A 15847-nucleotide genomic window follows, 5' to 3' on the forward strand; every position below is an offset into this window, starting at 1 on the left:
GTGAAGGAGCCCAGAAAGTACCAGTTTTAATTTGGTCTCTGGTATTTTAGCCAATTAATGTCCTCATAAACTATGGAAAAAAGGCTATGTTATGAGGGGTGCCACTTACACTTCAGAAGCATAAAAGCAGGAGCGTAATCAACCAAATCCCAGTGCTATTTATCCCATAAATCTCACAAATGCTGGTACCTATGTTGGTACTGATGGATGCTATGTGATCTGAGATTCTATGGGTCCAGGCATAGTTTACTGCCTTATCTACAAACATCTGAGAAATCCCTTCGTAACTGATTCACACATTTACCAATGGTCCAAAAGCTGGCTGATAGTACAAAACACTTTTCAGAATATGTGCTTTGTCCTAAGGCTTGTACTTTTCCTTTCTTGAAGTGGTTATAGACTTACAATAAGAAATAGACATGACAGATCCTCTCATCTTTCTAATCAAGTTCCAAATAAATTCCTGTCTGATATTAGCCCCAAACATGGGATAGAATAAGCAAGATGAAATTTAGTATGAATAAATGTAAAAATTACATGTGAATTAAACTGAGCTTTCTGACAGCAAGCTTGTTTTTTGCCTATCTCTGGTATCTATTTAGTATAGTATCTGGCATGCAGTAAGTACTTAATAAATGCTTGTTGATTTGAACTGACTAAAAAATAAAAGGAAAAACAGTAATTTGGGGATGGGGGGGAAAGAAGTTGTTTTTAGTCAACTACTAGCTCAATATAAATCAAATTGTGGCATGCAGCCAGGAAAATGAATGTAATCTTAGATTATGATGAGTGTTATACAGCTGCAGGGAATAAGATACAGTTTACGTATATATAAGATATATGGTTCTGCATTTTTTATTCCGTTCTAAGGGATACATTCAAAAAGTACAAAGATGATTCTGAAAGCATCCAGAGGAAGGCAACCATGATGAATTCTGAAGGAAGAGGGTATATTTAACCAGGAAAAGAGAAAACTTAGGGAATTCATGAGAGCTGTTTTCAAGCATTTGAAGGGTTGTCACTTAGAATAGAGATTAAACATGTTTTCCTAGTTTCTAGAAGAGATGTAGTTGAAATGGATTGAAGTTTCAAAAAAGCAAATTTAGGCCTAACTGGAGATACAAAAAAATGAAATATGTTGCCTTTAGTAAGTAATCTTTTCCTTTTTATTGGAAGTTTTCAATAAAGGCTTGAAGATCAATTTCTGGATATGCTGCAGACAGAAGTTTTTGTAGATATGAGTTGGACCAGATGGCTACTGAGGTGCCTTCCAAATTTGAAGTTCTACGATACTGTCAAGGGACTAATATGAAAGCTTTCAGAAACATGGGAAGACTTATATGCAATAAAGTAGCATAAGAAAAGAAAAAGCAGAAGAAAACTATATACAATAATATAAACAAATACAACAATAACACCCAGAATAATTCAGCTTAAATGCAATGACCAATACTGATTTCAGAAGACTTATTAAAAAAAAACAAAACCACAAAATCAAACCAAACCAAACCACAAGAACACCTCTTTCCTATTTATAAAGATGGGGAAAGCAATGCTACTTATATATTGCTTATGATGTTTAATGCAAGTCATTGTATTGTTTAGTTTTATGTTAAAGTTTATCTCTGCTACATTGAAGAGATCAATAGGAAAGTTTATATGGGGAAATTATTCCAGCTTGAATGACAGAAGGCATTGATAAAAGCAATGAAAGAAAAAAAAATGTGCTATACACAAAGATAAAGACATGCATATTCTACCTACAAAAATGAGCGAGCCTCATCACACTGTTATAAAATGCTACTGCCTTGTCAGAATTAGAGGCACTGTTCTTTTGAAACTAATTGCCACATATTATGTGGTTCTGCAAAATCTTGTGCTTTTCACAACCAATTAACACTTTTCAACAGGTCATAAATGCATTTGAATGTGGGCTCTTAGAAAATATATTTTTAGTTTCCTCAGACTGTTCTTTGAAAATTCATGACAGTAAATTTATGGGGGAAAAATATAACTGATTACCTGAGAGTCTTGTCGTTTTTTAATTGCATGCTTATATAATTTGTGTAGTTTCCTTGCATCAAATTCTGTAAACTTGGACACAAAAATCCACAAATTCCTAGAAGAAACAAATTGTTAATTTTTATGAAAAGTAATTTTTTAAAAAATAATGTTTCTTTTTTTTTTTTTTTCATTTTATTTGACGGAAGACAGATGAGTTTCTGTTAGTTATCATCTAACAGTTATCATCTAGTGGAAATTCTCTCAAACTGCATGTCTGAGAAAGCACATACATTATAGGCTTCCAAAATGAACTCCTTCATTTTAAATTATTTAGGATGGAAAGTAGTAATGACATTTTTATTGTACTCTGAATTTTTAAATCTCAAAGGACATCTTTTTAACCTATTTAAGGCCTGTCAATCTGCTATCAGCTACCTTTAGATTTACCTCAAACCACTGTTGTGTTCGAGCCAAAATGAGCCATTCACTGCCCCTGCAAAGTATTCTATCTCCCATTAAACTTTTGCACAGACTGCTATATGTTTAGTTATTGAAAAGTAAAGAATCATACTGTAAAACCAAAAAAAACCCCACATACTTTAGGCCAAGCCTTCTGCTAAATATTTTGCAAATATTCTCATTTGAACCTTGCATTAAGCTGTAAGGTTCTATTATTATCTCAATTTCTAAGTTGAAGAAACCAAAGCCAACAAAGGTTAAGTATCTTGCTCAGCTATTAAGTACTTAATATTGGATATGAACTCATGAGAAAGGTCCCATATATTAAGAAAATTTAATGAAGCACTTTTTTGTAGTAACAAAAAATTAAAAATTAAATGGGAAAGGGCTAAACAGATGACTATAATAAAATATTATTACACCATAAAGAAATGCCAAATTGTTATGATATGATGAATGATGAATTGATAAAGAGAACAATTTATAAAGGAAATTAACTCCAGAAGAAATCAAAACTCTCATCACTGAAGTAAGCAATCTTGACTTCAGAAAACTGATAGTCAAACATACTTTTTCCTCTCTTAAAAGAATATTGGCTTAGAGATATGAAGTGAAGCATAAATTGTCATTTATGACCAATATGTCAGCTTGTTTTCCTCGTTAAACTTCTTTGCTCCAGTATAAGTTCCCATGTCTTTTGCTCCGAGGAGTTAAAAAAGGGGTGAATTATTATTTAGTAAAATTACCCCAATGTAATTTCAAATGTGGACTTTTGTTAATTTGGGGATTAAAAACACAATTGACAAGATAATGGCATTCATCACTTGCTTTTTCAAAGATTCAACTGCCACCTAGTGGTTTAATAAAAAACCATTAGGAGGATATAATGCCATACTACAATATCAATTTGAGCAATATAGTTTTGAAATTAATTCAAGTTACTTTTAAAACAACTTACATGGTTTAACAAAGTTTTAAAAATTTCACAAAGCTGAAGAGGACAAATGGAAATGCATAACAATATGCAAATGGATAATATCTAATTAGAGGTTAAGATCCTGAAAATATCACTTACTTTCTCCACTGTTTAATTTGTTCAGGATTTGTATATTCTTTCAGACATTCAGTGATATGATCACCAATTTTGATTAGACACTGTCTAGTATGTTCCAGCTGTTCTCTTTCTGAAAGCCCCTTTTCAGGTCTATCAAGTTGTTTTAGGGCGGCTTTGACAGGCCTCATTCTTTCTTTGCACTGGAAAAAAAAGGGAGGAAGGTTGGAGGAGGGAGAGGGCAGAGTTTAATATGTTAAAATGGCAAATTCCAAAATATCATTCATCTTATCAATGATATTTATAATAGATACATATAGAATTATCCTAATTAAACAATCAAATCAAACAAAATAATCAAAATAAATAAAATTTATTTTACAGTTCCTATGTTTGTTTTACTTTGAGTTGTCTTTTGTAAAAGTAATAATTTATACACAGTTTAAAATCACCATTCATATTGAAATACAGTAAAAATACTAAATTATTCTTGATACAATTATAAAAAAAAATTATACCAGTATAATTTTTATATATATATGTGTGTGTGTATATATAATTTATACTAGTATAATTATTACTAGTATAATATACACAATTATAAAGTTTCAGATACTATAAGATGAAATTTTTTTTTTTAGAATTATCTTCAATTTTCTATAATAACTAAGGTATATATTCTTTCAAAGAAATAAAAATCAAGGGTAAAGGTTTATATACTGCTGTATGATACAAATGAATATTGATATGCCAGTCATAAAATCTATATGGTAATTAACAAATATGATCAATATCTGTGTTCCTTAAAAACTACCAAGGCAAAATGCCAGTCAAAAGACTGTTGTTGACTTGTGTTGAAATTGTTGCTGTCACTGTTCAAGAGCTTTAAGTAAGGGCTCCTTTCTAGGATTCATTCTGGGTGTAAAGTACCTTCCTCTACCTCATTTTGGTGAGTCGTTATACTCTTGGCAATTATTTCTTTCTTTTAGTATAATATTTATTTGGACAATCAGTCAGATGTTACACCAGATTTAGAAATAACCTAATATAAGTGCTTGGCCTGTCAATACTAATCATTGAGCATTGTTCTAATTGTCAAGATGAGAGGTTTCAGAAAAAAAAAAAATTTCTCAGATATTTTGGTCCACAGAATCAATGAATTCATGATTCATCATATAAATAATATCCTCATGCCATAACTGACTGAAACTACAACCACAGTAGAATTTCTGGTTGATGGCGAATACACTAATTTAAGTACAAGCATTCTCAGGGACACAAACTTTATACCATTTGGTAAACCAGAGACATATGACAAAATAATAGAGACTGAACTTGTTTAATTTAAGACAGTTATAAGCTATCAAAAATCAACATTATAAAAAGCCACCAAAACGTATATAAATTGTGACTTGGATTTTGTTTTCATCTTTTACTGGCATGACAGTAATGGGAACTGCCACAAACTTTATGTATTAATTTATAGAGCATTGATGCTAAATGGAGTGGAATGGAGAGTAGAGACTAACTACCCTTGGAATTGGCCTTCTGAACTTATTCATATTCATTCGATGCCATTCATCAAAAATTTATTATGCACATGCTTTGTTTAATACACTGCACTATTCACTAGGGGAGAAGAAGCATAATTTAAATAAGACACAGATCCTGTCCTCATGGAACTTATAGCTTAATAGGACATATAACAAAACAAACAATATTAAAAAATAAGTATTTAAAAAAACTGTGGGGAAAAGTTCTGTGAGAGGGATGATCATTATGTATTTGTTTTTTCATGAATGATTTAACATTTGAGAATGAAAGTAGTTCTCCATCTATGTATATGTATTTTACTTCACTGAAATATATAGAAAGTAGCTAATAATGAGAAGTCAATAGGCATAGGACTTGAAAAAGAGAATGAGCAGAAGCCTTCTTCATCCTCTTGGTTTATCCTGTGTAGATATATATCTAATTCTTTTGAATGTATCTTCCAAAACACTCTGTCATCTTGGGGTTTGATGTAATTAGAATTATGACATCTGCAAACAGGAACATCTGAAAGACTTCACCACAGTGAATCCTTCTTGTCTTGGACTTTGTACTGAAATCCAGTCAGTTATCTCCTTGTTTTGTGTTTTGTCTGATATTTATCATCAAAGGGTTATCAAATAAGAGTTCTTTTCCAAGGCTTCTTGAGTGATCTTAATGTATGGAGAAAAGATGCTTTGCTGGAAAAATTCTTGTAAGGTGGCATTTTCTTCTGCCGGATAAAATGCTTTCTTTTTTGTAATCAATAAACAAAAAGCATAATGGAATATTCTATTCTCTACATCTTAAAAAGTTAATTGTGAGATGATATAGATTCAGTTTATTATTGAACACTATTTACAAATGCTTACTTATTCCCTCTTCCCTTAACAGAGATCCCAAACTCATGTATAGATGACTTATAACAAAGTTTTCATAAAAATAGGCATATTGGCACACAGGTCTGTACCCATTGGTGTTCTCTTGGTCATCTTTTTTCCAATATTAATAAAATCTGAGAATTTTTTCCCCATGCTTTTAGCATCTTCTTCAGGAACCTTGTATATTGATTCCTCAGAATTTTTACAGTTGTATTACCTGCAGCATAGCTCTCCTCTATTATGTACTTGGTCTAATCTGGCTGCTTTTCATAATCTTTGTTCTCTTTAGTGTCATTTTCTACTTCCTTTCTTTTAAAAGCACCATGACATTAAAGTTCAAAAATAGTGTCTTAATGGAATAAAAGTTTATTTAAATGGTTTTTGCAATATTTTTCTATTTTTCTGCTGTTGGCATCCTCCTTCATATTCTTGAAACCCCTAGGGATGACTTTGCTTAGTTAGCAATCTTGCCATACTTTCTTGGCGGCATCTTCCACTATTTCTCTACTTTATGACATGCTGTTGCTCATGACTACCTATTCATCTTTTTTTATTTTATTATTTTAAACTTAAATACAAAATGAGAAAAGGAAAAAAAAAAACATTTCCAAGTACACTGCAGACAATAAGAGAGGATTCAATATAACACAATAAATATCCATTCAAGAAAACATATAATAAATATTATAGATTGTTTTCAAAGCCACCCAGCTTTCTTTCCTTGTTTGTTCCCTACTCTGTACTTTTAAACTTTACTTTCCTCCCTTCCTTCCACCACTCCATCTAAAGGCTACAGTTAATCTGGACACACACACACACACCCCACACTCACAGGTGCACACGAGTTAATGATCTCTATTAATATTAAATATATGTATGCATGTGTGTATGTGTATATATATAAAAGTGATTCTCTGCCTTTAGAGCGTTTGCATTATGGTGGGATATTGCTGCATGTTCATAGATAAATATAGGATACATACCAAACAAATACAGTGTTGAGGATAACAATAACTAAGGAAAATCAAGAAATGTTCCCTGAAAGAAATGGTACTATGAAAAATTTCTAAGAGGTAAAGGGAAGCAGGGAGCATGGGCATAAGGGGCAGCCTATGTAAAGACATGGGGGGGAGGGAAGGTGGAAATAAAATGTCATGTACCACTGATAACTAGCCGATCAATTTGACTGGAATGTATAAGGAGTTATAAGATGTAGTATGTAATTATCTTGGAAAGACAGATCTAGTCAGACTGTTAAAAAGTCAAAGAAAAGAGTTCATAGTTTATCTTAATGGCAATGAGGGAGAGAGAATGGGATGTATGTGTGGGGAGAGTAATATGAGTACACACAGATCTGAAAACACTGAAGCTTCTTGATCAAGCTCCTGATCAAGAAGGAGTGACATAATCAGATATTTTAAGAATATGAATATGGTAGCTGTGTATAGAATGGATTGCTGAAGGAAAGAAAATTAAGGCAGGGAGACCAATTATGAGTTTAGGTGAGAAATGACAGGAGCCTGGACAAAGATAGCTGCAGATAGTGCCTAACACAGTTAAGCTGACGAATAAATGTTGGTTGACTGAAGTGAAAGGCAATGGATCTCTAGTGTTAGAAGTTCCAGAAATGATAGCTAACCATAAGACAGATGAATAAAACCACTAACAGATAATATCCATCAAATTTTTCAGTTCATTCATTCCTTGCTTTTTACAGCATCTAGATCTCTTTTGTTTCCTTCATGACCTTATAATTTCACATTTATGTATTTTCAAAGCAGTCTTGTTTGACAAGATAGTACATATTTAGACAGCAGGGTACAATGAATCCTTCTGAAAGCTGAGGCTCCATGTCTCAGACTACCTTACAACTAAGGCAACTTTTCCCAGACTAACTAAATTTCCCTTAGGGAACAATCCAAGATGTACTTTTAAAAAATCTTTAATTTCATCTACAGTAAAAGGTATTTTAAGTGAGAGAGTTTGACTAATTTAGATGACAAATGATATAATTAAGAAATATAAGACCTTAGAATTAGGGACAATTTAATAAAATATATTCCACGTTCTTACTGAAAGTGACCTATTAAAAAAAAAAAAACTCTTGTGAATATTATAAATGATATTGTGATGGGAATCGATTTGAATTACAGAATATTCAATTTAACTCTAATATAAATTTTTTTAATCTTTAAATTATAGATATCTAAATTATATAGTTTCAACCAAAATAATATTAAAATAACTCAATGTTGACAGAAAGCCTATTACTTACTACACTGAATGTCTTCTGATCCAGCTCTTCAGAATCCTCAGATATAGGAACAGGTTCCCCACTTGCAGTGATATGAACTGGAGCATCTGAAATTGTGGATTTCTTAGATTTTTCTTTGCTATCAGATTTGGTTTCACTGAGCTAAGGGGGAAAAAAAAGACAAAATAAACTGACTACAGCAAAAAATATACCTTTTTAAACTTCTGACTCAATAGTATTTATCCTTGCTAAATTTCTTCAAATCCTACCTTTCCCAAATTGATTTGGGGAAGTGAAAAATGAAGAAAATGTACAAATTTTCTATAATTTCTTTCTACATTAACCTCTGGCAAGTGATCTTGGCAAGTCATTTAACCTCTCTAAGCTTTAAATTTACTCAACTATAAAAATAGGATAATAATGCACTTACTAGTAATTCTAATATTATCTACCTAATAGGGTTGTGGTGAAGATTAAAATGAGACAATGTATGCAAAATATGCCAAGTGTTAAGTACTACATAGATAATACTTTTTATAATATGAAGAACATATTCTCAATTTGTTTCCAAACTGTTTTTCTCTTTTGTTACCAGTAGAAATAGTACTTGAGGGGAAAGGTTTTCATTGAAATTAAAATATTGGAAAAATTGTTAGACAGTATTTCTTCCCCTGAATGTGAATATTTTATTAAATTTTCCATATTTTAAAGTTGCATAATGTGATTTTCATACCTTTTCTTCCTTTATGTCTTTGTCTTTCTGCATAGCTTCTTTTATTTTGCTTTCTCTTTTTTCTTTAATATCTTTTTCCTTTATATCTTTCTTATCCTCCTTTTCTTTTCTCTCCCTTTTAAGTTCTCTCTTATTTTCCTTTTCTTTTGCTTCCCTTTTTTCTTCTTGTTCCTTCTTTACACAAACATCTGGCTCAGATTTTTCTTCACTGTCTTTTTCTGCTTTTACTTTTCTATTTGGATGTTTCACAGAAGTGATCTCATCCTGCAAAGTGCAAAATTTGCACCATATTACTAACCAAGTCTCAGTAATAACTAACTAATTAAAAATTAATGATTCCCTTCTACAATAAAGAGTGCTTGCACAAATATGAAATCTGAGTGAAAGAACTTCAAATCCTGTTGATACATGCAAGCTTTTCTTGTAATAAAATGAAACCCAGTAGCCCCATCAAATATTCATAATGAAATAGAAAGGGAAAAAATTCAAATGGCAAATATGAAAGGAAATTTTGAAAGAAAAATCTTTGGTGATGAGTAAAACTTTGTATCAATTGAGCCATGAAATATGAGCCAGAAAGAGAATTTCCACGTGAGAAACTATGGCAAGTGTCTTAATTCAAATTATTAATTTAAATCATCAATAAGAGACTCACCAAATACCTTTAAAAGAGCAAAAAAAAATTTAGTCATTTTAAAAAATTATTCTCACCTTGTCATCATCTTCATCAGATTTGTCTGAAGGTAATGGAGAAGAATCACTTCTTATTTCTTCTCTCGTTTTAACAGTCTTCACCATTTTATTTTTCTTAGTCCTTATTTTCCTCCTCTTCGAATTTCCCTAAAAATAAGGATTTCACTTTTATATTCATCAACTCTCTAGAGAGTTGTGGAGAACTTAATTCATTACATCACAAATATTAACATCCATTTAAATTATTTTTAATGACAAGCAATTAGCAATCATAAAAACAAACACATAGAGGTAATGAGGGTCAATTAATAAATTACGTGGAATTCAATAATGACTCCCCAAATCTACACTATAAGTATTAATAGCAATTGTTTTCATACTCAAAAAAAGGGAAGAAATTAGGAACACTTTAATCCCTAGAGCATGTATCAAAGGTAAAAGTGAAAATGATTCCAAGTTTCATGAATTTCCAATTATTGCCCCTTAAATCTTATACAAAAATGAAAAATTAATGGTTTATTTTCCTACCTCTCTTTTAGTAATCCTATCCCACTCTTAGGTATTTCATCTCCCCAAAGACTAATATCTTCATTACTTCCTGCCTAAATTTTCCTTTCCTTTTCTTTCTTTTCCTCTCTCAAGCTACCTCCTTCTAGCTGTATCATTTCTCTAAATGTGATAAACCTTTGTCTTCTGATTCTACCATAACGTCCCTTCTAAAAAAGAGTCAGATATGTGGTATCACATTTTTGATATTTCCTGTCCTATGATTCATGATAAAAGATATTATAAAGAAATGAACAAAAAAGAGAAAGTAAAAATTAGGATTTCAAATAATAAAACTTTTGATCAAATGTGTAGAAAGAAACCTACTAGCAAACAAATTGTACTTACCGCACCAGAAAGTCTCTGGGCTTCTTTTTTTGCTAGATCTTTATTAAGTAATTTAATGAGGTAGTCTGCTCGAGTCTGCAACTGCTTTGCTTGGGGTTTTTTATCAGGATCATCTGGTAGAATCTGAAAAGTAATTAACTTTTAAAGTCTCATATTGAATTATTAATAACAATAGCAATAATAACAGCTAACATTTATATAATTCTTTAATGATTACCAAAAACTTTATTATATATATCATCTGGTTTTCTATTTACTAACAGTACTGGTAAAAAGTTTAAAAAGGCAGTGCAGAAAGATGATGTACAACATCTGCATCAATCCTTCTCCACAGGACTGGAAAGTTCTGTTTTGTGGGAATGATCTCTCAAAGAATATAAAAACATTAAATAATATAACAAACAAAAATAATTTATTCACAAATACAACTACTCTTTTAAAAACTCTTCAAAATGGGAAGAAAAGAAATCAGTAGATTACACCAGGAAAACTATTGTGAAATTCTTTAATTTTTGCATTCATAAGAATTTACTATAAATCTTCACATTGTATATTAAAAAATTGTTACACTATGCAGTGATCATTCATGTGTGTGTGTATGTATATATATATATATATATGTTATCAATGATATGGAGATACCAGGAAATAACTTTATAACATATATTTTCTTTGACAAAGATTAACAAATTTAATATAAATTTTAAAACTTTAAATTTAAAAAGTTTTTCTCTCTCTGACAATTCAGAATAAATTGATGTTAAATAATTCTGTTGTAAAACTTTTTCCTCACCCGAAACCTAAATCTGATTCTTCCTAATATCTATCTATTGCTCCTAGGGGTTGGGAGGAACAAGTCTAATCCCTGTTCAAGGTGACAGTTTTTTAAATACCTGAATACAACTATCAATGTAATGCTCAAAGCTAAACACAATATTCCAGATGTGGTCACACCAATACAAAAGGTACTAGGACTATGATTTCCTTATTCTAGATTTTATCCTTCTGATTTATTAGGTTTTTGATCCTCTATGATTAGAAAGTCTAGAAATGTATTTAATCAAGACAGAGATGTCAAATTTCTTTCTTTCTTAAAAAAAAATGCTAACACACAATATTGACTCAAAATTGAGTTTCCAATCTACTAAAGCTCTCTGATCATTTTCAAACTACCTTCTAGTCATTTCTCCCTCAACTTATCTATGATGAATTTTTTTTCAGTCAACTAGAACTATTACATTTATTTCTATTAAATTATATCTTATTCAACTCAACTCAACAGTCTACCCTTTCTAGCTATTTTTGTATTCCAACTCTGATAACCAAGATGTTAGTTATTTTCCCATATTATATCATTTATATATTTAGTAAGCATGCAATTCATGTTTTATCTATATCACTGACAGAGAAAAGATAAGTCTTATTCTAATGACAATATTGGTTCTGTTTTTGTCTTTATTGATCCTTACCTGAAATATTTTCCACTACACTGCTCCCTGTTTTGGCTTTTGATTTTCCTCAGATGAATATACCTTCCTAACATATAATGATATGATGACTCATTTTTTTTGACTATTCTATTTCTTTTGAATGTCTACATTCTTAAAGAGTCATACTTTATGCATAGGTCTCATCCTACAAATATCAGTAATACTTGTGAGAGATCAAATTTACTATCTTTCATTAAGCCCAAATTTGCTTTGAGTCCCTGGTACTTAGAAAGATTCAAGTAACCTAAAATTTTAAAGCATTTAATTTTTAAAATAATTATTCTCAAATTTTTAAAAATGTCAAAATTTTCTGGCATTTTTTTCAGAAAACTAAATATTTATCAAAAGTTCATATTTAAAAATTTAATAATCTAAAACTTTTAAAAATATATTTAGTGTAAGGGAGTTCTTGGGGAATTAAGAATTTTTTAAAATTTGATAACTTCATTTGTTATTATTGGTTTCCTTATTATGCTACATATTCAATTTTATGCATTAAAATCATTCTGAGAAAGCTATGGGCTTTATCAGGGTGCCAAAAGGCTCACTGACTCACAGAAAGGTTGACTCTTAGAATTTGCTTTAAAAAAGAATTTTTGAACTGGAGAAAACTTGGTATTAGAATTGTCATAAAAGAGGATACTATAATGGATTCAGAAAGGCCAATTAGGCCATGTTAGGCATAAATGTTCAATTATTCCCATTTTGCAGATGAGGAAACTTGGGCTGAGAAAAGTTAAGGCATTTGAATTGCCTACAAATAAAGATAAGTGTCTCTATTACTATAAAAACTAAGTTACCTCATACATAAAAAACTAGAATATAAATGCCCTGACTCCTAATCCAAAGCTTCAGTTTAAAGAAACAAAATTTACATTAACAAAGAAAAATCTAAGATGTAAATTGAGAATATTTAAACATACATACCTTGTGTGTTAAACTAAGGTCAGGATCCATTTTAATCATTTCCCAGCTGCCATAGCCATATTCATAGATACCTATTAATAGATTGGAATCATCTTCTTTGCCCCAGTCTATATCAAAGTGAGCTGCCTTTGTATGACATGGGATGGTATACCTAGCAAGAAATTAATTACTCATTAAGTCACTTCATTTTATTTTTTTATAAAAAAATAAATAAAAATAAAAACTTAAATAAATATTAAAAAAATTATTTGTATATAAAAAAATTCAAGATTATGGGACCTAAGATCATGAAAGACAGATTATAACAAATAATACAAATCATTATCAAAAAACAATTTTAAACAGAGGAAAATACTTACTGTTTCCTTTCTTCTGGATCTGAAGGAATTGATTTGTGCAATGGTACTAATTCTTCTTCATGAGAGATAACTAGTTTGGCATTCACTTGTACTCCTGATATTCGGAATGTTGGACCCTTCACTTTTCCAAGTCTACCACCTTAAAAAGAAAATTAAATTTTGATATAATTATATATAATATGATGACATATAATAATTTTATAAGATACAAATTATAGCAATACAAAGATAACACAAAAATAAAGAGAACAAATTACAGTGAATTAATGTATAATGGAGGTACTATTAAACCATTAGGAACCACAAAAGAATGATTTCAGAGAAACCGGAAAAATATGTATGAATTGATGCAAAATTAAGTGAAAAGAACCAGGAAAACAACTTTACAATAAACAATACTGTAATGACAATATGAAACACTTAAAAATTCTGTTCAATTTTATGACCAATTATAGTTAAAGCGTATTACTGATAAAAACTACTATACACAGAAAAAATGATTTAGAATGAAAGAATCACTATCCTTCCAGTCCTTAGGCTTATCATCTTCATTTCATATTATCTGCAACCCTTCACTATCTCTTCCCTCAAAATCCAGTATGTTGCTAAAGCCTATTTATTTCACCTTTGGAACATCTCTCCATTAATCTTTTTTAACCTCTCCTACTACTATGATAAAAGACTACTACAACAGCTTGCTGGTGAGTCTGATGCCGTATCTCTCCCCACTCTAATCTGTCCTCCATTCAGCCACCAAATTTTTCTGAAACTCAGATCTGATTACATCACCCTCACACTCAAAGTTCAGTGGCCACTTATCACCTCCAGGTTCAAATATAAAAATCCTCTGTTTAGCATTCTAAGCCATTTATATTTAACTCCCTCATTTTCTTTTTTTCTTTTATTATATCTTACACCTTCCATGTACTCTTTGATCCAATGACACAAGCTTCCTTTGTATTCCATGAACAAGACATTCTACCTAACATATTCTCTGGCTGCTCTCTATGATTTTTCTTTTAAATTCCACCTCTTGATTTCTTTCCTTCAAATCTCAACTAAAATACTATTTTCTACCTTCTCCCAAATCTTTCTTAATTCTAGTATTCTGTTCATTATTCTTTATCTTGTACATAGTGTCTTTGCACCTATGTTTCTTGTCTGTCCCATTTGATTATATGCTTCTTGAGGGTAGACTATTTTTTTCCCTTCTTTGTATTCCTAGTGCTCGGAATACTGCCTGGCACATAGTAAGCTTTTAAGAAATACTGAAAGAAAATGAGATATACATTTTAAAGAATTGGCCAAAGTGATAATCTGTTTTCTTTCCTTTTTTTCCCAAAAGGAAAGAAGGAAATTAAATTCCCATTAATGGAATAAAATAGTTAAAAAAAAAAAAAAAAAAAGAACCACCAGTAGATGTTTTCTTAGAACGATCTGTCATAAAAGCTCTGTGTTTAACTATTTCCACTTAAATAATATTACAAGTAAAGAAACAAACTGGACTGCTGTGATGTTTTAGAATATTCTTATATGTCTTATTTTTAATCTACAGAATTTATAGTTCATTTCATTTAAATTAATCATCTACTTATTTGTTATTTTGTTCAAATTGCCTCACACAGATAGAAAATATACATGTCATTTAAAAATTTGGTTAAATTATTTTATGCATCAAAAGAGACAAGCTAATAACCAAATAGCTTCTTTTTATGCTTCCATTCTTAAACGCTCAAAAAAATCCTGATTTATATTAAAATCATTCAGTATTTAAGAGATTTGCATTTCACATCCTTTAAATGTAATGACAAATAACTAATCAAAACTCACTCCAGAAATCTCTTAATATATTTAAGTAAATTATGACCAATTTCATCAATGCTAAAGATGAGATAAGAGACTTGCATAATTTAAAATTTTCTGGATGTCTTTTATTTTTTTAACCCCATAGTCATAACTATATACTACCTCTATACCCAAAGAAGTTTCTCTTATAACCTTCCTAATCCCACAAAAATAATTAATCAAAACTGCCACATAATGAAACTTTTCTATTAGCACACACCAAAATGTCAGAACATACAACAGTTAGCATATCTTGATACCAATTTCATCAACCACTCTCTCGATACTATGCAGCCTACTTCATGCTTTGCATCTGTCTTTCCTGCCACCCAAGAATAGCTCTGCTTTCTTTTGCTAAGACCAATAGAAAAAAAATCAGGAAATATGTTGGGGATGATTTTGAACCATGGAGAGTCCAATAATATAACCTTAATTCATTAAATTTGTAAAGTACAAGAAAACTTATAAATCAAAATTGGTTATTTTAAGTCTATATAAGTTCCCTACTGGCCTTCCAGAGACTCCTAGTTGGAGATTACTTTTTTTCTGGTTGCATCATCGTAAGATCTTCTTGATAAGTTCTGAAACTACTAAACAGGAAAAATCAAATAGATCAAGAATACATATTGTCCAGGCTGTGACATGCAGTTAAATGAACAATCTGTATATTTGGTATTCATCAGTATGTTTTGGACAGACAGTGTAAATAGACGAAATGGGCCCCATA

The 15847-nt window shown here is 30.7% G+C and overlaps 1 protein-coding gene across 3 annotated transcripts in view; it reads right to left on the reverse strand.

Annotated features, from left to right (window-relative positions):
• CHD1 (chromodomain helicase DNA binding protein 1) overlaps positions 1–15847 on the reverse strand; it is a 114828-nt gene that overhangs the window by 21868 nt on the left and 77113 nt on the right. For all 3 annotated transcript variants that reach the window (XR_007953244.1, XM_051994187.1, XM_051994196.1), the window contains exons 27-34: positions 13276–13414; positions 12917–13067; positions 10500–10622; positions 9624–9752; positions 8913–9176; positions 8201–8341; positions 3539–3717; positions 2023–2119 (exon numbers count right to left, since the gene is read on the reverse strand). Coding sequence is in view for 2 of the 3 variants with exons in the window: in XM_051994187.1 (XP_051850147.1) it covers positions 2023–2119; positions 3539–3717; positions 8201–8341; positions 8913–9176; positions 9624–9752; positions 10500–10622; positions 12917–13067; positions 13276–13414 (1223 nt within the window). In the remaining variant the exon portion in view is untranslated. The remainder of the gene's footprint in view (positions 1–2022; positions 2120–3538; positions 3718–8200; positions 8342–8912; positions 9177–9623; positions 9753–10499; positions 10623–12916; positions 13068–13275; positions 13415–15847) is intronic.

Source organism: Antechinus flavipes, chromosome 1, assembly GCF_016432865.1.
Source record: "Antechinus flavipes isolate AdamAnt ecotype Samford, QLD, Australia chromosome 1, AdamAnt_v2, whole genome shotgun sequence".
NCBI classification, from domain to species: Eukaryota; Metazoa; Chordata; class Mammalia; order Dasyuromorphia; family Dasyuridae; genus Antechinus; species Antechinus flavipes.